Source organism: Mixophyes fleayi, chromosome 6 (genome assembly GCF_038048845.1).
Source record: "Mixophyes fleayi isolate aMixFle1 chromosome 6, aMixFle1.hap1, whole genome shotgun sequence".
Classification (NCBI taxonomy): domain Eukaryota; kingdom Metazoa; phylum Chordata; class Amphibia; order Anura; family Limnodynastidae; genus Mixophyes; species Mixophyes fleayi.
In genome coordinates this window covers 131,610,495-131,636,140 of record NC_134407.1, presented here as the reverse complement: position 1 = coordinate 131,636,140, position 25,646 = coordinate 131,610,495, and the positions used below count along the sequence as shown (strand labels likewise).

General features: G+C 39.7%; 1 protein-coding gene across 2 annotated transcripts in view; it reads left to right on the top strand.

The window, feature by feature from the left end:
• The window catches only part of EYA2 (EYA transcriptional coactivator and phosphatase 2), a 116,145-nt gene that overhangs the window by 79,710 nt on the left and 10,789 nt on the right, over window positions 1–25,646 (top strand). For both annotated transcript variants that reach the window (XM_075176447.1, XM_075176446.1), the window contains one exon: window positions 20,065–20,154. In XM_075176447.1, the coding sequence (XP_075032548.1) occupies window positions 20,065–20,154 (90 nt within the window). The remainder of the gene's footprint in view (window positions 1–20,064; window positions 20,155–25,646) is intronic.

The following is a 25,646-nucleotide window of genomic DNA, read 5'->3' as shown; positions in this document are numbered from 1 at the left end:
ATTCCAGTTTATAGACTGATTATTTTTTATCATCCTTTATTAATAAGTCACCAACTGCAGCGCTTTTCAATATGAAAAACTGTAAAAACATTGGGAGTACTCTGAAGTGGTGTAGAGGTTCCTGCCCCTGTGATGGGTAGTAAGGGGTTAAAATTGCCTTGTCCATATCCCCCATATTGTGCAAAAGAGAGCACCACCTTTTTCACATCCCAAAAGCGATAAAAAGGCTTATTATGTTGTGTACATGTAACCCAACACTACTATTTGTCTGCAATAACACTTGAAGCATTGTCATCTTTTGTAACCTAGTGACGCTGACAGGAATAATCTCTACCAGGAGATAATGCTCAATTTAGAGGGACATTCTCAGAGTATTTATTGTCACACTGAGAATATGAGACATGTCTTTCGCATATAATACCTGCCATGTCAGGTTTAACGACAATAAAAACTACAGTGCTTCCCATGAGAAATGCTGCAGTTACTCACATGCTAGAGGGACAAGGGTGTTTGTTGTATACTAAATAGCCGATCATATTGTAAAAATATCAGAAACAAAATAAAAACATATGGGAAAACATAAAATACTTATTATATATTCCTGAGTCAGAATTGTCTTGCGTCTCACAAATATATAAGAAAATGTTACTTATGAATTGTTCACCCTAGCACAGTGTTTGGCACTGCTCAAGAATGCTATCTGTGTGGCGTTTGTATGTTTACTCCATGCTTGCATGTGTTTCTTCCGTGTGCTTCAGTTTCCTCCCACAGTCAAAATATGTACTGGAAGGTTAATTAACTGTACGAGATTTATACTAATATGTGTGTGTATGGTAGGGAATTTATACTGTAAGCTTCATTCAGCTAGGGGCTGATGTGAATGATTAAAACATTCTCTCTAAAGCGCTGTGTAATATGTAGGCGCTAGAGAAAATAAAGGTTAATAATAATTGTCTGACCTGCACTATACAGATAAAAGTTGATGAATGGCTGCTATGGGTTGAGTGCTGGTTTGCACCCTTGAGCAAAGTTATTAAATGACCCTCTAGCAGTGTTTAAACATACACCTATAGAACCACAGATTTAAATTTTCTAGTTTTACAGCAATACTTGCCTACTCTCCCGGAATTCCCAGGAGGCTTCCGAAATTCGGGGAGCCCTCCTGGACTCCTGGAAGAGTAGGCAAACCTTCCGGATTGAATGGCGGGGGTGGGACTTCATTGTGTCATTATATTATAGTGGGGACGGGGCTATGGTGACGCAATAATGTCAACACGCCCCCTCCTACCCCCTGTCACATGACTTCTCTCCGGGGCTGTATGACTTTAGGGTCTGTGTTGTTTATAATCTAACTTTATGCATTACTGTCAATCCTATATAGGTGCTTTTCCAGCTTAAAATATTGATAAACTTTTTGTTTATTGCTGGTTGTGGCGTCTTCAGGGTTGATATAGGAAGATGTCTGCAACAAGGTCACTGGACTGTTCTGAGCGCAGTGGGATTGCTTTGTATAAAGCCTCCTGGAGATGTAGCCCTGTCTCACCTCTGTTATTGAAACATCTAAGCATTTCAATCCCTTTGACAAACACAGGCCAAAGTGCTTAAGGACATCTGTTTATTTTATTTCTCTGATGAGAAAACCTCCTAAGTTCCTCCTTTCTCAGCTGTGTTTATTTACTTTGTGCTGAGTACCTGGGGACACCCCCGGCCTGCTCAGGCCTCAGCTTTGCCTGGAAGTCAGGGTAAGGCCTTCCGTAGAAAAACACAGCCCCTCAAACTCCTACAGAAACAGGTCTCCAAAAACAAATATGGCTTAATTCGCTCACTAGATTGCAGATTAGGTCAAGATGAATACAATTTGGAAAGGATTTTCCAGGAAGTTTAAGGTTTTTCTATACACACCGAGGGTATTTCTTGTATGACAGGAAATATAAAACAGTTCATTCTTTTGCAGGTAAAAATAATGATTTCATCAGTTTTGTGACATTTAACTACACCACAGGTTTGGAGATGATAAGCATTTTATTTGGAGATAATAAAACAGGATTTACACAAGATAGCTTGGTGAACAAATTAATCATTCATAAATGTTGCATTCTTTTTTGAGACAACGTAGTTTTTGCACCAACAGAGTTTTCAAACTTATTTCCTTGCTGTATATTTTAAAATTGGAGAATAAGATCTGCTGTATAGCAGACGTTGCATATACTTTTGCTAATCATGATTTTCATCCATTTAGAGCTTACTACTTATTGTAATTTAAATGGAAACATTTGGGACATTTTATATGTCAGATATGTTGAATTTTTGTACACCTAAATTGCAAACATTAAGGTCCCTAAAATTATTTTAAATCCTTAACCTGTTCCGTCCTGTTCTCAAGTAAAAAAGTTTCATGAGTTCAGTTATGGTCATCTTAAACTGTTTAGGTAACAGCACAAACTTGACAACTATGGTGAAAAAGCGAGCAGGTAAAGACCATGTTTGCGGTGATCTGGCTTAATAGCAGAACGTCTATCATTTTACAACAGTAACTCACTATTTGTAGCGATATTATAGCAGTAGAGGGCTTTAGTGGTCCGATAAGTCTGTGACATGAACACATTTGTCAATTTGTATCCGAAAACCTCCAGGCTTATACCAAGTGTACAAAATATTTTATCTACAAGATAATTTACTTTAAATCAATTAACTAATATGTTTATCTATAACTAAAGTCCTCTTACCCCAACCCAGATTCAGAGGTATATCATACAGCTCTCTGTAACAGAACTGGCTGTCAGTGGTGCGGTGCCATGCACAGTGATCACCGGTACTGAAAGTCTGACGCAGGGCCTAGTGGTTGTCCTGCTTCTCTCTTGTCCTTCCCTCAATCACTGCTAGATTGTGTAGTCATGTCCAGCAATGCCAGTAATTGAACCTATAGTACTGGTGCCTGGTGCATTTGTTGTTTATCCTTACATGTACATAAGCAAAGGCCACAGGGGGTTAATGTGAGGCCCCTCTATCCTGACACCACTGGTTGTAATAACTGGAAGTATGGTTCCTTTAGGCTGCCCTTGCATATATGCAGGGGTGATTGATTTCCTTAGAAGAAGTGAATCTTTAAACCTGAATCATACACAACCTTATGTCTCCTCTTTCGCTGGACATCCCACTTACTCCTCTATTAATCATTTTCAAAATGTTTTGACCCATTAATTCCAGAACATCTGCACTTAATTGTACTACAAATAAATGACATGCATGTCAGTTTCTTTCCCTTTAAGTAATATCATTGAATAGATCTCCATTCTGCTTTTTTCTTCTTAGTGGGAGGGGGGCTATTTACAAAGTAGAGATTATTTATATACAGGTTCTCTTTTTCTCTCTATCTCTCACAATAGTCATTACTTTGGATAAATTGTTGCTACTAATTTTTGCATTTAGGTGCAAAATTTGCTTGAAACCACAGCAGCCAATAACACACTTATTAAGGCTCTTTGACATGCTACCACCTACTTTAGGTATGGTTGTCTTGAGTTCACAGAACTGTCCCATGGACCAGGACATTTGTCCCTATTCTAGAGCTGTTGGGAGAACTGTCTGATGGGTGCAGATTCATATTGTGTGTACCAGCAGCAGGTGCATATAGTATTGAAGAGGTGTGCGCATGTTGTCCCCCTTTGGAATAGCGTAAAATCGGGAGGTATGCTTTGATCTACTGCAAATAAAAGTAGACCTGCACTAATTTTATCAAGGTGCACACCTACTTCCCAGTATATGGAAACATCTCACAAGATTAATCCGTGCTTATACTTGTAGGTTTGTGCTGCTCTGGAAAATGTATATGGTGGTTGAAACGGTAAAAACTATACAAAGTCCAATCTACTTTAGAATCACCCCTTTATTAAATTAGACCTTTTGGTTTTTATGTCAAAAACCTAGAAGCGAGAGGACATCAGGACTATATGGGCCTGATTCATTAAGGAAAGTAAAACAAACAAATGAGTAACTTTGCACGTTGGCAAAACCATGTTGCCAAGGGCGTATTGGGAACTTAAAGTGGCCCTGGAAAAAAAGTTGCCTCAAGTGGGTGGGACCAAGTCAAATGGAGGTGGGGCCAACACAAAAGTAGGCTGGATTTAGAACTACTGGAATTTGGTTGTAGTAACTCCTGGATGTGATGACTTAAGACACAGTGGGTCATTTCTAAAGCAAAGCAGGGAATAAACTGACAATCCTGTGCTATAAAAATACATGATTTCTATTGGATGATTTGTGATTGGTTTATACCAATGTGCTCAAACTTATTTAGTTGCCTACTAACACATCATCATCATCATTTATTTATACAGCGCCACTAATTCCGCAGCGCTGTACAGAGAACGCACATCAGTCCCTGCCCATTGGGGCTTACAGTCTAAACTCCCTAACACACACAGACTAGGGTCAATTTTGTTAGCAGTCAGTTAACCTACCAGTATGTTTTTTGGAGTGTGGGAGGAAACCGGAGCACCCGGAGGAAACCCACGCAAACACTGGGAGAACATACAAACTCCTTACAGATAAGGCCATGGTCGGGAATTGAACTCATGACCCCAGTGATGTAAGGTAGAAGTGCTAACCACTTAGCCACCGACACATCCTTCCAATATTCCCTTCATAGAAACATATCTGACTTTCTTTAATAAGTTTAACTATTATGAAACATGTTGGCACAATCATATCTGATCAGTCTGCCAGAGCAGCATATGAACACCATTGCATCTTTCGCTGACGTCCTGAGATGCAAACTACCAGTCAAATTTCTCTATATATAATACATGAATTGTGAAATGTGTTTCAAAAAAAGGCATTAAAAATAATCCTTATAATAAATGGCTATCCAGTGCAATCACCACAAAGATGATATTTTGCAAGTATCTGCACGAAAACACTGCTTGTGTAACAATTGTGTATGAGCCCTAAATGTGCCCAGTGATTGGTGGTTTGAATTAATAACAGTGCAGGGAGGGTTGGCAGCCATTGGCAAAAGTGAAGGGGAGAGCTATTCCAAGGGTTTGCTGCTGATATACTAAGTACAAAGGAGGAAGGATTAATAATATTGTCAGTGCAATGGTGGCTGGCCATATGTTCTACAAAGTGGCTTATCTATGTGGAGTTTGTATGTTCTCCCCGTGTTTGCGTGGATTCCTCCGGGTGCTGCGGTTTTCTCCCACACTCCAAAAACATACTAGTAGGTTAAATCGCTGCTATCAAATTGACCCTAGTGTATGTGTGTATGTGTGTGTGTGTTGAGGCATTCAGACTGCAAGCTCCAATGGGGCAGGGACAGATGTGAGTGAGTTCTCTGTACAGCGCTGCGGAATCAGTGGTGCTATATAAATAGCTGATGATGATGATGATCTGAGAATGGGACCAGAGCAAGGTAGAAGGCAGGCAATGTAATCAATGTAAGAACCACTAAAGCATCACCAGAACTGAAATAAGGCTCTGGGGGGCCTGGGGCACTTAAGACAGGGGGGCAGTGTCGGACTGGGGCATGAAGGGCCCACCGGGGGACTGCAACGCTAGGGGCCCACCAGAGGGGGTGTGGCCAGCCATCATAGAGGCAAGACTAGACGCTAGAGGAGGAGTGGTCAGCCCAGGAAGGACAGCTAGCATCATAGTGTAGTATATAAAGAATGCAGTGTGTGTATAAAGAGTACACAGTCTGACCTGCCCCTTAGATTGGGCAGAACAGTCACCATAAATCGGGATTGTCCCACTAGACCAGGCTTGGCTAACCTGTGGCACTCCAGGTGTTGGGAAACTACAAGCCCCAGCATGCTTTGCCAATATATAGCAGATTATTGCTGGAAGGGTATGCTGAGACTTGTAGTTTCACAACACCTGGAGTGCCACAGGTTAGCTAAGCCTGCACTAGACTCAGAATATTTGACAGACTGTCATACCTGTTGTCACTTTTACCACCTGTAGCTGCAGGTTTCTTTAGTTGCGGCTTGTCTGGATCCTGGAATGTTGAGGGCCCTATTTGGAAAAAATAATGAGTACATTTAGAAGATTCCAACCAGCCCTGTCATTAAATCAATAGGACCAACAATTAATACTTAGGCCTTCCTCCAGCCCCAACATGCTTAGCCCTTCACTCTGCCATCATGCTCCCCCTTGACTCTGCCATCATGCTCCCCCTTCACTCTGCCATCATGCTCCCCCTTCAGTCTGCCATCATCCTCTCCCTTCAGTCTGCCATCATGCTCCCCCTTCAGTCTGCCATCATGCTCCCCCTTCACTCTGCCTTCATGCTCCCCCTTTACTCTGCCTTCATGCTCCCCCTTCACTCTGCCTTCATGCCCCCCCTTTACTCTGCCTTCATGTCCCCCTTCACTCTGCCATCATGTCCCCCTTCACTCTGCCATCATGTCCCCCTTCACTCTGCCTTCATGTCCCCCTTCACTCTTCCATCATGTCTCCCTTCACTCTGCCATCATGTCCCCCTTCACTCTGCCATCATGTCCCCCTTCACTCTGCCTTCATGTCCCCCTTCACTCTGCCATCATGTCCCTCTTCACTCTGCCATCATGTCCCCCTTCACTCTGCCATCATGTCCCCCTTCACTCTGCCTTCATGTCCCCCTTCACTCTGCCTTCATGTCCCCCTTCACTCTGCCACCATGTCCCCCTTCACTCAGCCTTCATGGAATGTTGAGGGCCCTATTTGGAAAAAATAATGAGTACATTTAGAAGATTCCAACCAGCCCTGTCATTAAATCAATAGGACCAACAATTAATACTTAGGCCTTCCTCCAGCCCCAACATGCTTAGCCCTTCACTCTGCCATCATGCTCCCCCTTGACTCTGCCATCATGCTCCCCCTTCACTCTGCCATCATGCTCCCCCTTCAGTCTGCCATCATCCTCTCCCTTTAGTCTGCCATCATGCTCCCCCTTCAGTCTGCCATCATGCTCCCCCTTCACTCTGCCTTCATGCTCCCCCTTCACTCTGCCTTCATGCTCCCCCTTTACTCTGCCTTCATGTCCCCCTTCACTCTGCCATCATGTCCCCCTTCACTCTGCCATCATGTCCCCCTTCACTCTGCCTTCATGTCCCCCTTCACTCTGCCATCATGTCCCTCTTCACTCTGCCACCATGTCCCCCTTCACTCTGCCATCATGTCTCCCTTCACTCTGCCATCATGTCCCCCTTCACTCTGCCTTCATGTCCCCCTTCACTCTGTCTTCATGTCCCCCTTCACTCTGCCATCATGTCCCCCTTCACTCTGCCATCATGTCCCCCTTCACTCTTTCTTCATGTCCCCCTTCACTCTGCCATCATGCTCCCTTCTTTCTTCCATTCCCTCACTTACCTTTTCTATCTGCTACTTTATTCTCTTCTGTTTTCTGTCTTCTGTCTGCGGCGTTGCTCACTGAATATCGGGCGTGATGACGTCACGCCAGGCATTCAGTGCGTACGGAGCCGGCGCCGCAGTCACGCGAGGTTTGTTTTTTGTTTTTTTTTCTCCTTCAGTTACTCGCTCCACCCACCAACGAAGAGGGAAGCGATCAGGGTCGGGGCCTACCGGTGGATAGACCGGTCCCCCGGCGGGCCAGTCCGACCCTGCAGGAGGGTTATCATTTTAGTTACATTTTAGACAAATACACAGGCAAACTGTGTGCACTACTGTTAGGTGCACGCAGCTCTGCCTTCAGGAGCAGTACAATGTGAAGCGGGACATACTTCCCAACTGTCCTTGTAGTCAGACTAAATCCTGACTAAGCGAGACAATCACCCAAATTCAGGACTGTCCCACCAGATTCAGGATAGTTGGGAGACTGTCCTGCTCTCTCATACTTGTTCTTGTCACTTTCACCACCTGTGGCTGCTGGTTTCTTTAGATCAGTTGCTGCTTGTCTGGGTCCTAGAATGTTGGAGACCCTATTTTGAAAAAAAATATGGGTAAATGAAATTTAGAAAACTTCACCCAGCCCCGGCATTAAATCAATAGCAGCCACATTTAATAATTAGGCCTCCCTCCAGTCCCAACATTTAAAATAATAGTACTCACATTTGATAAGTAGATCTATTTCCCTCCCTCCAAACAGCCCCAGCAATGAATTAATATAATTTATGTTTAATATAACCATTTCCCACAATCATCCCCAGCATTAAATAATTAGTATTCACATTTAATAAATAGCCATCCTCCCTAAATTCTGCCCCACATTCAATTAATATCCCCAAACCACCACAGCATTAAATTAAAGGTCCTGTCACCCCATCTTAATTTAATAGGCTCCACCACTAAATTAAATTGCCCCACCATTATCCTACAAATAAAATAGCACCCATTAAATAATTAGCCCCCACCTAAACTCCACCATTATATTAACAACTTACCTCCAACCTAAATACTATCAAGACAGCCCCCTCCTTTCTCTCATATCACACAATATATTAAGACCCCTCACTCCCTCACACATTACAGCAACATACACCTATTTTTCCTCACACATTATAGCAGGCCATCTCCCTATAGTTTAATATAGGCAGACAGGGGCAAACGCAGGATTTGTAGAGGGGAGTTTCCACACCACGCTGTCAGTGGGCGTGACCAGCATGCATGGGGGCGTAGCTATCATTTTAGACCGTGCTTGGCTGCTCTCCAACTCTTCCTATCCCCATAATATACATGGGCAATGCTGCGTCCACTACTGTTAGGTGCATGCAGCTCTCCCTTTTGAAGCAGAGCTGTGTGAAGCGGGAGCAGGGTCCAGCCACCTCAATTATACAGTGCCCCAGGCTTGGATGGGGAAGGGGGGTTTCCAGGCACTAGAAAACCCCTCTCGGTTTGCCTATAGTTCTGTATTGCAGCCCCCCACCTCTCTCCCTATAGTTTTGTATGACAGCCCCCACCACTCCCTATAGTTTAGTATAGACAGTCCCCTCTCCCTATAGTTTAGTATAGGCAGCCCCACACTATAGTTTAGTATAGGCAGTCCCCCTTATAGTTTAGTATAGGCAGTCCCCCTTATAGTTTAGTATAGGCAGTCCCCCTTATAGTTTAGTATAGGCAGTCCCCCTTATAGTTTAGTATAGGCAGTCCCCGTTATAGTTTAGTATAGGCAGCCCCCCATAATTTAGAATAGGCAGCCCCCCCATAGTTTAGAATAGGCAGCATCCCCCATAATTTAGAATATGCAGCCCTGCTCACTTACCTTTAGTTGAGCTGGCCAGCATCGCTCCTCACATCAGGCAGACAGGGAGTGTTGTGAGGCTTCCTGTCTGCCGCATAATACTCTGGGACCCAGGCAGACTAGCGACTGGCTCCCCGTTGCTATCAACTGACCAACAATGTTTTTGATTGCAGTATTTAACTAATTTGCACCCCTTCTATTGTAACATGGTTTTGTCCAGGAGAAAACTTACTATTTTTTTTTTGCCTTACTTTCCTTAATGAATCAGGCCCCATGTGTTTTTTACTGATTTTATTACATTGGTGAAAATGCATTTAGAAATGTGTTTTCCCACAGATATGCAATTGGAAGACATCCCATTTTAGGTCTAGGGATGAGGCTGTCTCTCTAAGGGGCACATTTATCAATGTTCACATAAAGTGAAAAATAGTTTTCAATCCTTATCGCATTGATAAGGATTGAACTATTTCTCAAATTTATGTACAACCCAGCACAGAAACAGCAGTTCCGATAAACTGCTGTTTCTGTGATAAAAAAATCACACTTACCACTGCCTCTTCGGAACGCAAAGTCTCCGGATCTCCTCCTCATCCTCTTCACTTCTCCTCTTACTGCAAACTGGACATGCGCACAAAGATCTCGGCTCTGTCTCTGCAACTATAGTGATCCCTCCACACATGTGCTGTTCAGTTCTGCTCTTCATAGGTTTTTGCACTTTCATAAATGTCTCTTATGGTCACGTACATTTGAACGCTAAAACTCCGGTTAATTTCATGCTTATAAAACTAGAAAATGTGTTAATTTTTGCTTACAGAAATGCATTGTACTTTTTCCACCACTCCCAGCATAGAAATCTGTGGATGTAAAAAGTTTCCTATGAAAGAGCCCTAAGAACCCGTTCTGAAGTCTTAATTATACTATGCCAAGAGAATCACTCAGTCAAGCATTTGGCTCTACCATCCTCCCCACTTACTCAAAGTACCTTTCAATTATATTCTGCGGGGCTCTTAAGATTAATAAGTGTGATTTAAATGTCGGCTGAGAACGTACAGCAAATTGCTTGTTTGGAGAGCAAGACTGCTTTTGTGCTTTCTAAATAGAGTGTTGGTCACGGATAAGAGTCCAGCCCTCAATCTCTTTCTGCATACCTGGATAATTCCCCTGTGCATTAAATAGCAGGTTACAGATCCTGTACCTCTTCATTATTTTATGGTTTTTGGAATAAGAATAATAGGCTGCTTGGTTTGCCAAGTACACAGCTTAAATTCTCTTGAGAGAGCTGCCATCTTCCCCCACCAGAGGCAAAAGGACGTTAAGACCCTTGATTTCTAAGCAGCAATGTTTTGCCCGTATGGAAGACGTTTTTACAACACATTAAATAAAGTTGGCTGTATTTTTCCTTTCCTGCTTGTCAATTCAGGGTGTTTCTAAATAATTCTTATTGACACTCGTAGAATACAAGATAAATATACTGCTTTGGAGCTCACATGAATGCTCCACAGTAACAAACGCACCTCTGATTTCATTCTGATACAGATACACAATTTGTGTTCTTTATACTATTTGGGTTTAAATGACTGGCCTGCAATATTAAATGGCATCCATTATATACAGTCTGTAATTGTGTAACTCCTGACTCTTGTGCACACATTATGTAAAGCGCCCAGGTGTGTACAGTACAGATCTGATCATTCAGACAACAGGACGAATGATTGGTTTATAATAGAAATTGGTTGCACATGTTCACCTACCAATTCTGGGTCAGCCAGTGAAGTTACAATGGAGGTCATCAGCCAACCTAGATCACAGCAGATCAAATCCAATTACAGTTTGATTGTTAAGGACAGAGCCACACACTGTGCAATCACTAACCACTTAGATCCCAGCATAAATTGTATCGGTAACACAATGGTTTGAATGGTGTGTGAGGGGAAGTGTTTTGTTAAAATGGAGAGGTAAGTTGATTTGGGATGGGGTTGCTGCAAGTTTTAATAAAGTGAGAAGTTCTATAGAAGGAGAAACAACAGCCAATTACTTCACATGACAAATATGTTACATGTTTTCCTGAAAAGCTCACCAGAGCTCATGCTCTTTGTCTTACTGTTTCCGTCCACTTATTGTTCAGCTGTTCTCCTGATCTTGTTTTGTTCAGTCAATGTGCATTTCATTTTATACAGCTTAGTACTCCGGTAAATTGACATCTAAAGTATATTGTAGGCTAAGCCTAACATGATTTTTCCAAGACCCAATAGGAAACAGGGATCAGAGCTTTAGTTCATATTTTGGACTATATTAACCACCTTTGTGAGGGAGACAATATGTGGAAAATCTCATGCTGTATAAATGTGTCCTTAAAACTGTGAATAGTAATTTGTGAATTGGGAATGTATACAGTTTAAATTGTTGTTTTAACCATGGCAGCTTTTAGGGCCATTTAACCTAAAGTAGAATATGAAAATTAATTCACAGATATATAGGTGAAGTGTAGTGAACTAGTTGAGAAGGGTGTGTACAATTTCAAACATTTATTTTCTGTAATCCTGCAAAATAGTCTCTTAGTGGTTTCAATCAATAAGAGGTCCGGCTGTACTGCAACACAGGGAGTTAGGTGTGCAAAATGAAAATGCTTGTATGTCACAGTCTACATGTCTTTCCTCCCAGCAGGAAATTGATCATACATGTTTTTACAGGAAAACAGTCAACAAAATATGCTGTATAAGAATCATGAGTATTCTGGGAGGAAAGACAAAATGTATCATGGTTTGGTTGTTTTGTTATTCCTCTTCAGTTTGCTAACTAGTTTTCTAGAGTCTATCCTTAAGGGTCATTTATGAGCTGTAAAAATGCAGAGCCAACTGTCTGCTCAAATTCTCACACAAGCCGGTGCTTACTTTTATGGCGCTTACCCACAGGTATAACTAGGACCTTTTGTGCCGCAATACTTTGCAATTACAATCCCACCTTTCCCCTCAAAATGTTACGCCACCCCCCTTTTTCACATTGCACGGACCACATTGTAATTTAATATTTTACATTTTGTCATTCTAGTATCCCCTCTTCTGCTGTGATATTGCACCCCTCTCCATTTTGTCTTGTAAACACCTGGACTATTGCCCTGCTGTCCACACTTCTGTTACATTTCTGTTTCTGCATTTACCTATAACAAGGAGTGCTTTATGTAAAGGGATGCATTTTCATAAAAGTAGGTGTTTTGTGATGTCACAAAATGGTATTTCTCTACATTTTTGTACATTCTTTTAGTATCTGAAGGAAGTCATTACAAAATTAACAGTTATCATCCTGATTTCTGCTTTCTGTTGTTGTCCATGCTGCCTACACAAGTTACTTCACCAGCCTACTGTTACCTATATAAGATAAAGCTGTCTAGCTAGGTCCCTTGGCAATGAGTAATCAGTAAGTGTCAGTGAAGTATTTAAAAACACATACACAACAGCAGATAGGCAGTGTGCCACAAATATGCTTAAATGAAAGAAAATGAGGTTATTCTCTGGAGGAAAGTCCAGCTTAGGTTTTATTAATAATGCAGTGCATATGATTGTCAATGTGCTTTGTATGTGGACACTGGCCTGTACCATTTCAGTCCAATCTTCCATCAGGTTACCTGCTTTATTATCTGTTTTCTAATGGAGAATTGTCCAAAACTGCACAGACCTTGGTCCATGTTCAGCAGGGAACACACATTGGATCAGGAGCGGAACAGTGCTTGTGTGCATGAGACTTTCATAGCTAAATATACCTGTAAACATGGCTGTTCTCCCTTAAATGGGTGGAGGCCAGGTCTGGAATAATTCTTGTTTGCTCACATCTTATCTCTGTGATGGATGGAAAACATTTGAGTTAATCCTCTGGTGTGCACATTACCTGATGGTAAGAAGAACAATAGGATTTACACCTCCCTGTTTAACCAATTCAAGTGCAGTATGTCATCTGGATATGTAATTTAAAGGGCAAAGTATATCATTATGTCTGAGAAGGGTTTATGTTCCCTTGATTCTTCTATAGATGTGATTGTGTGATTTGAGTGTACTGCTGTACTGAGCAGCACAATATGGAATAGCTTTCCAGTGGTTATTGGGGCTTAAATACTCTAACAAGACGGTTACTGGTGCTTTGATATATCATCATCATCATCATCATCAACATTTATTTATATTGCGCCAGCAAATTCCGTAGCGCTTTACAATCTTTATGCACCACCATGGGGACCTGTCTAGGCCTATACAGGCTAACGCTGGCAAAATTCCGTGTGCCTCTTGTTTCATCATTTTACTACATTCATAGTTGTAACATAGTTGATGAGGTTGAAAAAAGACACCAGTCCATCAAGTTCAACCTATTTTGGATCTTCTGAGATCCTGCACTTATTGCTTACTAATCCTAATGGCTGGAGACTTCCAGTTCTATAATGTTATATTCAATTATTAAACCTTATAAAGAAGCAGAGGCTCCAAATCTTTTCATCAAACATGTCTGGTGCAATGAAAGCTTTTTTCTCTGATTCCGTCTACAGCTTGTGTGGCCAATCTAGTCAGCCAGAACACTCGTACTTTTCTTTTATTTTCTTACATCCTCATCCACAGCTTGTAATTATTTTTTTCTTTTTCGTTTTTATGTATCTGAAAAAGACTAAATGTGAGTCACAGACCTGCAGTGTTCATAATCATTCTTACTCATAGGTTAACACACAATTACAACATTTATACGCAAAAGATGTGATGGGATAGGACACTGCAAGAAATACAGCCTAGGATCTGTTATATCGTGTTTTACTAGTATGTAAAACACATCACATACTAAATAAAAAGAGTACTGACCCCACTAAGCAGCCATAACTAGCTTGTACTATACATAAAACCTACACACTTTACAATATTACTACCAGGAAGGAAGAAGATGGAAGTTAAACATACATCAGACTACATGTGAGAGCCTGATAATGATTTCATATACATTCATTAAACTGTACATTTTCTCCTTATCTCCCCCATCATACCAAATTGCTGTCAAAGGAGCCACAAGTGGTTCTTTAAACTGTGAAATGCCACGGGCAGAGATTCATTCTTTCAGTACTGCTGCTCTAAAGTATTCTCCTGGCCAGCCGCCAGCCCAAAAAGTCAAACATTACCTGCCAGAGTGCATTAGCAGGGTGTCAATGATGTCCCAAAGCTTGCCGTCCCATAAACATCGAGTGAAATTATCTCTTGGCAAGAAGCTTGCAGGAATGTAGCGGGAAGATGTCACTCAACTTTATGTGTGTGTGTTTTAATGGGCAGCACAACTGCAAACTTCTCTGAACTAAATCAAAAAGCACTTTTCTAGAACTGGGATCAAGCTCAAAAACCAAGCTCCTAAAAAGCAACTATTTCTCTCCCTTTTATTTTTTTTTTATTAATTATGCTTTTTAAGGAATATTTGGAGTTCAAGCCATGGCATAAATCAATGGGAAATGTTATCTATGGCCTCCCTGTGCTGGCTGCTTTGTAGCATTTTGTGTAGTTGTAAGTTATAGCGTCCACACTGAATTAATGGTAAGAATTTACAGCTGGTCAGCGACTGAACCACCCCTGTAGTCTGTGAACATACTACATAGATTTAAAATCTGTGTTCTGGCCTCGTTACAAAACATATATTTGTATTTCACAGTGTTTCGACTGTTTCGACCACCCTGAGCTTCTCAGTGGTCTTGCCATTCCCATGTATTCCATGCAGTGATGTACGATGGGTATAACCTCCAGGATGGCATTGAAACAAAAGTAGTTATACTAAGTTATAGTTTATACTAAAACACCCTAAGGGGTTGTCTGCCAAAAACTGTTTGTAGATGTAGCGTTTATATTAAAAAAAAAGCAAAACAGATACATTCTTCAGCTGCTTTCTTTCATGGCGGATAAATAGGGGGACTGCAGAGAAAAGCTACTGAATATAGGCGCTTAAAGGGTAAATATAAATATTTTTTTCTTTATCAACATAAAAGCTCCATACACAATACAAATAAAAATAGTTCTGGGTGGAGAACCATATAGCAGACCCTATCAACTAGAGGAACTTTTTTCTTTCTTTAAAAAAAACAAAAATGAAAATGTATTTAATCTGTTTATTTTAATTGGTCCCCTTTAACAACAATAATCAACCTGTCACCATGAAGAGTGTGGAAATGACTGGCTTAGCTGTTTCCATTACTTTAGCCTCAGGTTATTGCTAATACGTCACAAACGACAAATCTCAGTCAAATCACAGACAACTTGCAGTTTGACTCTTTTCTTGTCCTCACTTTGAGTCAAATCTCACCACAGACACAACACGACATTGAGCGCATTGAGTCCAATAGAGCTCCCATTGCAGAATTTTTGTTTACATATATTATCTACCTGATTGGTTGGAGGAAATTTCATAGACTTTGTAATATATACAAATTATTACATTCGGGGTGTCAGTTTGATAGGGTTTCTTTTACAAAGAGCCTTTTTAGTTACAAAAAGCCTTTTTAGTAATGTTTTATGTCTTTTTTTTCAGAATTATTTTACAGATACAATGTAATGACTTCTCCAAAATAAAATGAATGCACCAATTAAAAAATGTATACTAAAATTTGTGTACTGATAAGTTTTGTTTTTTTTAAATTATACTTAAAATAATGATATATACATGAATAAATTTATCTTTTAACATGTGTTAGTAACTTGTATATTCCAAAAAGACAGACATTTCTATTGTCTAACAGTTCCCAAGTAATTAAATGCAATTAAATACATGACATTCTCTGTGATTTTCAGCACTTTTATTAGTGCAGGTAAAACCGCAAGTAGGAGGTTTTTTACACAGAAAGCCCTCAATTGTCTCTTAATCCGTCTCTAACCCTTGGCTGACATTTCCAGGAGATAAACCCCACAGAATAGCAGTCTGATTTAATAAATACACATAATTAATACCTTCATCCTTGTGGCAGTGTCATTATTTGCTCACATACTCAACAGGTAGTTGGCAAGAGAATAAAAAAGGGGGTAGTTGCTTGAAATGGTTTTAAAAGCATATCCAAGATGTGGGCTTATCTCGTATTGTCCTTGCTATTTGAATGTCAGAGTAATTGGAACATAAGTAAACAGGAGAGAATTCAGACAACGGGACGCATATTTGCTGAAACTACTCCGGCCTCTCAGTCACCACGAGCAAGTCTGAGCATTGGAGCTGGTACACAGAATGTCAGGGAGAGTGCGACTGTGTGTCCTACAGAAATAATCAGACAATATACTCAAAAAAATTCAGCAAGCAAATATACACAAGTGTCCATCTGTGACATTACTGAAATACCCGGTCTATCTAACTCCTGTCGTGGCATGGAAATTACCATATATACATGTGTATATTTTCACACCACATAATCAGATTGTACTTGCGGAATTAGTGGCGCTATATAAATAAATGATGATGATGATGATGATGATGATGATGATTTTGGGTTCTATAGCCATTGTCTGGAACATTAAATCTAAAATGTATGTTCCATTATATAAGTCGTAGTACTGACAGTGTAGTTGCCTTTTATAGATGGTTGGGAATTGGCATTCTACTCGCATCCCCTACTCAATTTCTGGTACAAGTAACACAGATAAAGTTGGCCCCATTGCAGAGCCGAATGAGCGACAAAAGTGGCTGTTTGTCACTAGTCTGCACTTCCAAGATCACCAGGTCCTGTTGGTGTGGTCAGAAGATGAGCACATACACAGGCTGATAGCAGTCACTTTCTCCCTCCTATCCCTTTTATAGTGAAATCTGGTGACAAAGTATTTAAGACTATGAAACTGTACAAAATGAACTATGATTCCAGCAAATAATGTCAAATATGCATCTCCAGACTAAGAAACAGGCTTGATAAAATATACTGCAGAGAACTAGAGTTCCTTTGAGCAGCACCATATTGTCACAGAGGATGTAGGATCCAGTCTCACTGCCTCTCCTGCTGTGTCACTACACAAAACTTGGGCACCTTTACATATTGTACCTGTTCACCCGGAGTCTCCTCACTATTGTATATACTTTGTATAGGTCAGAGGTCATCTGCTATGGAACTACCAATCCCAGAGCTAGTATTATAAAGGAATGGTAAAACAAGAGAAGTTTAATCTGCTGTACAACATATCGATTTTCTTTAGGTTGTAGTTTTAAGAGAATTCTTCTGGAGGGCTAGTTTATTTATAAATATAGAAAATGTCCTATTGTAATAATGTACCTGGCTAGACGGTTCACGCATGCTTGGAAATGGAAGCCAAAACTTGTGCTTTCAATTCTACTTAGCAAAAAAAATGTCTAAAAAATAAGTCAAAAGCAGGTACAAACAATTTTTTACCAAATAATTACTTTTTCAAAAAAAGTAATTATTTTGAAAGAATTACCACTTGAAAAAATGCTTTGTTTAAAGAATAAAACTTTTTATATTGCCTATCTTCCGCTATTACCATCTTTGTTAAAAAGCACAGGGAAGCTTTCTCGGGAGAGACCCAGCAAATCTTTTCTCTGGTGGGGTCTACTGCCAGCAATAGCCCTACTATGGCTGGCAGTGACTTTTTGATAAATAGGGAGAAGCCGTATCTCTGAGAAGACTAGTTTTTGCCGGAGATAGAGTTTTTTTCAGCTTGGTAAATAAGCCTGATAATGTCTACAAGAACTCCCATTCCCAGCCACTGCCTCTAAGGCACATTCTGCTGTTTGTAGCCATAATATAAGTAAAATCTTTGTAGTTTGCTTTTGGTGTCAATGAAAAGATGGAGCTAACTTGTGTTACCATTCTAAAAGGCTGTAAGAATGTAATTAAAGTGGAAATCGTGTCTCCTGCTCCAACCCCAGAACCTGTATGATTTCCTCTCTGCTGTTCACCGCAGTCTTTGTGACTCATCCATATGCTTAAATCACAACCATTCTTCTCTAATTAAAGCTCACTCCGCCAAGAATGCGTAATAATTAGGTTAGTGTGCAGTATATACTCGGCGTATCAGCAGAGTCTGCCACAGAGGTTGATTGAAACATACGGGGCTAATTCTCTGGTGACCCCACTCATCGGATACATGGCTACAAAATATCTGAGGAAATATACAGCTTGATTTGTTTGCCCACACACACAGTGCACTGGAAACCCTATTCTGCTGCACCGACTAGTGACTACATCTGCTGTATTGTAGACCTTTTATATTATAGACCTTTTCAGTTGTCACATAAATTATGCATATATTCATAAATGTGTTTCATCTTTTACTATTTCCTTCTGTTTTGTGAGATAACTATTTCTTACATTTATACAAACCATGAAACAAATGGTTGAGATATAAAGATTGCATTCAGACATAATAATTGAAATATGGGTTATTTATCTGGACAAATCTTTGCTTTGTATATTTAAATGAATACTTTACAGGACCCAATAATTATTTTACGTAGCTGCATTTATCTATAGATTTGTAGCTTTCTATTTTGGTACACATCCGCTTTTATGTGTGACAGCAACCACCAGTTTATCTAATCTGCGCAGTTACTATTTGAACCTAAGGGGTTAAATTTATCAAGCTGTGGGTTTGAAAAAGAGGAGATGTTGTCCACAGCAACTAATAAGATTCTAACTGTCATTTTGTAGAATGTACTAAATAAATGGAAACTAGAATCTGGTTGCTATAGGCAACATCTCCACTTTTTCAAACCCCCAGCTTGAAAAATTTACCCCTAGGTTTGCTTTAATCAATCATGGTTTTATCACTGTAAGATTTATATTATTGTGCAGTGTAAAAAAACTGTTCCACTACATATACCACACATCTCCAAAAACATACTGGTAGGTTAATTGGCTGCTAACAAATTGACCCTAGTCTGTGTGTGTATGTATGTTAGGGAATTTAGACTGTAAGTCCCAATGGGGCAGGGACTGATGTGAGTGAGTTCTCTGTACAGCGCTGCGGAATTAGTGGTGCTATATAAATAAATGGTGATGATGATGATGATCCACTACCCCCTTAGTGTACTTTCCAACATTACTCTTACATTTTTTTCCCACATTGGGAATGTGAGTTTTATGTGGTATTATTTGGTACTCTAGAACAGTTACATTTTTATCTACTGTATAGCTAATCTTGTGATTTTGTAGCTGGTATCATTGTAATTACTCTCTTTGTGACTGCCTTTAACAGGACATCTAGTGCAAGGATCCTATTTATCATTCACCATTTATGACAGTGATAGAAAATCAATTAGTGCCGCAATATACTAATAAAATATCTCTCGGGCAGATCGGGGACCATCGCTAACCTGCAACTTTTTGACCCCAGGCTATTATCTGATTAATTTATACTTGTTTATATTTTTTGTGGTGGATAGCTATGACAACATTTATATATGATTATTAGTTAGTATTATTTATACTAATTTCTACTTATTATACATCTTTCTCTTTCTTTTTCTTTCCATCCATCATCCTACTGGTTTCTTGTCCTGTCTTTCTAGTCCCTTGGTTAACTTAACTTTGGGCTCTTATATCCTTTTGTAAAAAAGAAATAAATACATTAGAAAGTATGTTAAATGTATCTCTTATTGTGGAATTTAGTTTTAAAAATGATAAAACAGGTAGTATTTTGTACCCCAATAACAACTGTACCTCTTTAATGTTTTTAGACTGTAGTTTTTAGATTGTAAATTCCATGTAAATGTTACAAAGATATGTTTATGGTTTTGAATACTGCAATCACAATTACTATTAGCATTTCCAATACATTGAAATAGGTTATCTTGGTCTAATTTACTGAAGGGATAACTCAGCTCTGGTCCTACAGTTGCTTCCAAAACCTCCTAGATTTTGCTGACATTAGATTTTTTTCTGTGTGTCTCCTCAGGACACCACCACATCGGTGAGGATAGGTCTGATGATGGAGGAGATGATCTTCAACCTTGCTGATACTCATTTGTTCTTTAATGACTTGGAGGTAAGTTCTTGCCAACTGCTCACCTGCATCTGTTTTTATTGGGAGAAGGAATTTTGACACGGAGTCATTAATCATGACTGACTAACTGAAAATCCCCAAGGTGTATTATCTTAAGATGTCTGTCTTCCTTTCTTACATGTCACGGCACTTGTTTCACATGGTACAGGATTTAAAGTGTGTTGACCATTGCATTGTTCTGAATGCAATCCATAATGTGTTTGTTCTGCTAAGCAGGTTATGAGCAGTGTAGCATGCAGCATTGCAAGATGGGTAGAACGCATTATTGTAGGCCGAGTGCATGCAGCTTTGTCATTGGGATCCCATGCAACATTGAAAGATCGGTAGCCTTGTTGGTGGGGTAGCACGCAGCATTGCAATAAGAGTTGCATGCAGAGAGTTCACTAGTTGTTTTTTGCTTGCTTAAGACTCATCCATTTGCTTTAAAGAACATTTTACAATAATTAAGTGGAAGATTATATTTTTGTAAATTGTGTGAACAATGCAGTGTCATTAATAACAGGACAGATATGGAATATAGATCTATACCAGATGCATGCTGCATATTTGCTTCCTATCAGCTGCACAAATGCCCAATGATCCAGGCAATTTATGTAATTTAAAGGTGTTCATTTTTAAATGTCTAGCCCGACAACCCAAGTCAGGAACAAGATTTTAGTGCTAGATGTGTGAGTCATACATACTGAAGGAGCAGGAGTGGGAGAAATGAATTACAGCTGAGTAGAATCTAATTGTGGGAAATGAAGGTTAATGATTTGTACAGGTGAAAAGTCTTAGCTGGACCATCTGTGCAGACACAGGGATTCACCAGTCAATTAACCTGATGTTTATCCAGTGCTAAGAAAACACAGCTAGAAAACCATATTTCCTGTATTTTTCATTTCCACCACAATTCTTCTCAATTTATTTGTAATTACACAGCTAAACTCTGCAACTTCCTTCCCAGTTGAACTTGAGGCTGGCCTCAGCCTTCGTCTTAAACTGCCCAGAGCTTTACAGGACAAACATGTCTCCGCACTGTGCCATGTATACCTGAGACTTAGCAATTATTACTCAGGATTTACAGAATATAAAGGACATTCAAAACTAGAGAAGATCCAAAGTACAGTTACATATGGGCCACCTAATATAAACACACCTGGGATAATCATGGGTTCCATAACAATAAAACATGTATAAGAGAAATTGACTTCTTTATATTATATATAATGAATAAATGATCCCATTGTGGAATCTAAGTTAAGAAGCCTGTAAAATCACATCTTCAAGAGAACTAAATCAGTACTAAACATAATCTGATAGTAATATACATCACCCAAATATAATCCATACTTAACATGCAAGTGTTAAGGTTAGACTGATCATTCTCTACTCACAGTTTGGTGTTATATACTGTTGCAGATTGTTTGCTCACTGTTTCTAACTCACATTATTTTGAAACCAGTATTTTGAAAGAGACTTATGAGGTTCCACTAAACTTTGAGTAAATAATCAGTAACAAAATAGAAAATAAAAGCATGTAACACATTGCCCGTAATGGCTGCAGTCAAGACTCTCTTAGTAGAACGGCTGAGAGACTGAATAGCTTATTTTAACAAAAGTTGGGAGCACACACCAGCCCATTAATAGCGAGGCTCACCGGCACCAATGTCACATTTTATAGGTGTCAATTTACTAATCTGGTTCTGAATGTTCCAGAAAGTTTGTGGGAGATTATTGGTTTCTTTTCCACCATGTTTCATTATACAATAACCTTACAAGCTCATATTAAACAGGCTGGTCATCCCATGTTATTGGATAAAGACTATTACAGTGCCCTTTTAACCAGAACTTGCAAATGAAGCAACTGTCTTCACTTCTCACCCTCCATTAATTCCTAGATACATGGTTGAGATTAGAGATGAGCGGGCTCGGATTCCGCTAATCCGAGCCCACCCGAACAGTGCGGATCCGAACGGGATCCGAGCACTGTTCGGATATTTCCGGCGGGCAAAAAAATGAAAACGAGGCTCTGTCGTCCAAGTCTCGCGTCGAATCTCGCGAGTGGTGGGAGGGAGGACCCAGAACAATTCCATCTTGTACCTCTTTTTTTGGCATTATGTGCTCAAGCTACCTCGGTGCAACCTTTTAGCCTAAAAACAATATTGTGAGGTGTTCAGAATAGACTGGAAATTAGTGGAAATGATTGTTATTGAATGTTATTGAGGTTAATAATAGCGTAGGAGTGAAAAAAAAACCCCACAAAACTGGTTTTTAGCACTTTTTATGTTTTTTGCAAAATAAATCCGAATCCAAAACCTTAAATCCGAACCAAAACCTTTCGTCAGGTGTTTTGCGAAACAAATCCGAACCCAAAACACAAAACACGAGACACCAAAAGTGGCCTGTGCACATCCCTAGTTGAGATGAAGACAAATTGACTTCTCCACTGTCTCTGAAACCACTTCCTTCATGTTTCATTGGTTGGTAATTCTTACTAGTTTTTAGATCAGTTGATGTTGACACAATGATGCAGAAACCTTACTTGTTATTTAAAAATAAATCAAATTTATACTTAAACTATATGTACTGTGGAGACTACTGTAGGCAGTCGGCATCGGTCTGTACGGCAATGTTGGTTCATAGATCTGAGGTTATTAACCACCGTTGTGCGGTGTCCCTATGTCTTTCCAATGAATAATGGTAGTCCCTGTGTTAAGATCCTCGTAGACTTTAGAAAGGCAGCGGCTGCTTTGAAATTTCCAGCCACAATTTATGCAGTCAATTTTCCCAGAAAACATGAAAACAGCCACAAGACCTAGTGATTGCTAAAACACTAAATGCAATCAGGAGTTATTGTTTAAGTGAACTTTTATTTTGTTAATAGCCCCCCATAATCTTAACTGTGATTTATGTTTTTAGCTCCCCAATTCTTGATAATTAATTCCAGATAAAATAGTCTTTGAAAATATCTCTTCTAAGTCACTGGACATCTGATCACAGAAATGCCAAATTACAAGACAGTTCCTGGCAGTGTTTTCTGAACAGAGCACACACCAATCAAATTGTTTTGTTTTAGCGCGGTTGTCTGTTTATGTATTTACGCTGTTTTGTCTTGGACAGTATCCAGGAAGTCTCCTTGGTGTTGGACACTGTATTATTTCAATGCCTGAAAACAAAATGATAAAACCTCATTGTTTATGTGTTTTCATGATACATTCCAATGTTTGAGTTTTTTTTGTTTTGTGTCTTTTTAAATTGTATTTCTTGGATAACTTTGACAATAGTCTCTCACTTTGTATTGTCTGTTAATAAATTAAAAACTCTATAATTGTCATCCCAACTGTAGCTCGTATGTGGCCAAAAAAGACTTATATTGTAACTTTTTGGCACTTGCTATTTTATCGAATAAACTTTACATCATTATGATTTTTCCCCTAGTTAAAGTCTTTAAGCTCTTTCTTACTTTGCCAACATATAACCCAAAATCTTACCAACTAGACCTGTGAACTTTCAGGAATGCCTGAGGTCAGGTTTAGTTGCTGTATACATCTGCCAAAGAGGGCTCTGTTAGGAATGAACGGTTTAAGGAAGACTTTGGATCTGGCTGGTGATTTAGTAAGGGTGTGGAAGAGCTCCATCGTGTGGAATAACATTGTGTTGGACTCTGAAAATGCCTGTGCTCTAGTAGACCTAATTCCTTAAAGACATTGTCCAGACATCTGCCCCGCAGACGTGTGTGAGTGCCAAGTACCTGCATCATACAACTGGGAGAGCGTACACACAGATGTGTGGGCTGATGCTGTAAAAACTTGTGGAAATAGGATTTCCAGCGGATTGAGGGATAGGGCCAATTAACAACAAGTGTGATGTGAATTAATTGCATATGATATCAGCCAGCCAGCATGTTCCTGTTATTTGTTCAATAATGTTATAGGTGGGTGGAAAAAAAAAAGAAAAAAGATTTTCAGAGTTCATGGATGATGTTTTCTGTTATGTGGCTGGAGTACTGGCTCATACGCTGTGATTGTAACAGCTTTCCTGCATGCTGAACACAAAGCTTGTGGCTATCTGCAAGTTCACACAGTGGAAGCAGCCATCTTGTGGCTAAGCCAATATTAATGAGCAGGCTGCCCACTTTGTTTCTCATTCCTCTGTCACTGGCTCCTGGTTAATTCATGTTACCTGCTCATGAATATTGGTTTGGTCCAAAAAATTCTCTGTCCCCGTGGTATGTCAATGATGGGTTTAAAGGCGTGTTCTGAGCTATAACTTGCTGTGAACCTCAATATTTTGTACCGGTGTCCCTGAGATAAACTGTTTTCAATAGTTATTGCCAAGCAAGCACTCTACCATCTTCATAATAATATAGCCCCATATAGCACTGTTCTTTTGATGTCTATCTATTGGTAAGATTAAGTATTCCTCAACAAGAAGAATGATACTTCCCAACAGCTGGGAGCCATGTCATAATCCAAACCATGGTTTGGGCATTGCCTCATGGGCAATGGGGGTGTTGTCTTAGATGGATTGGGTTGGAGTTTGGCCATGACATATTTGTGCAAATCAGGAATGTTAAATAAAAATTTACAAAAATATAGTCCTCTGTATATCTAATGTTCATATATTTTATTGAAAATAAATGAAAAAAGCATACTTCTAAACAGAGTGCATTGTCCCTTTTAATAACAATATTGTGACTTATGCACATATAAAATTATCTTATATGATCATAGATCACATGTCATTACTCTACATCCAATTATTATTGTAAAGTGCAACACAAGAGACAGGTCACTCCAGCATGGAGGGAGTTAAGCCCTGCTACATGTATCCACGTTTAATGTAATTGCAATGAAGACCTGACCAGCGGGGAGTTAACATTCTTTAAACAAACAGCTGTGAGCAGGGTAATTCAATAATGACCTGCACATTCACTTTATTAAATTAGTCAGGTTCCCGGTTACTGCATTAGGTTATAGAGAAAACTGCAGAATTGAGAGGATTGTGTTTTTGTATAAATCTGAAGTAGAGAAATAAAAATATTATGTGCTTCAAATTAACTTTACTTTAACAATATTATTTTCCCTAGTAAATCTCATAACTAGGAGTAACGCCATCCTTAACTTACACTCTCTTCTTAAAGACAAAATGACTCCCTCACCCCATGTACAAGTATGAGTCTTGTTCTTTTTTCCTAAACGTACAGCAAAACCTCTGGATGCACGTCAGTGAAACACTGCCACCCTGTGGGCAGATTTGTTTGGTATATTTTACCAAGTAATCAGTTGCTCACGTATTGTGTAGAACACTAGCATGGTTTTCCAAGCAATAGAAACATTTTCCTGCCCTTTTTCTATCCTCTAAAGACATATTGCACCTACTTTGTGTATTACATAGCAGTCGCTACCTGCAGGAACAGCTTTACTCTGGGCTCTGTGCCAGTTTACAGAGACGTTTTAATTACTGGCTACCAAAACACTATTGTCTCCTGA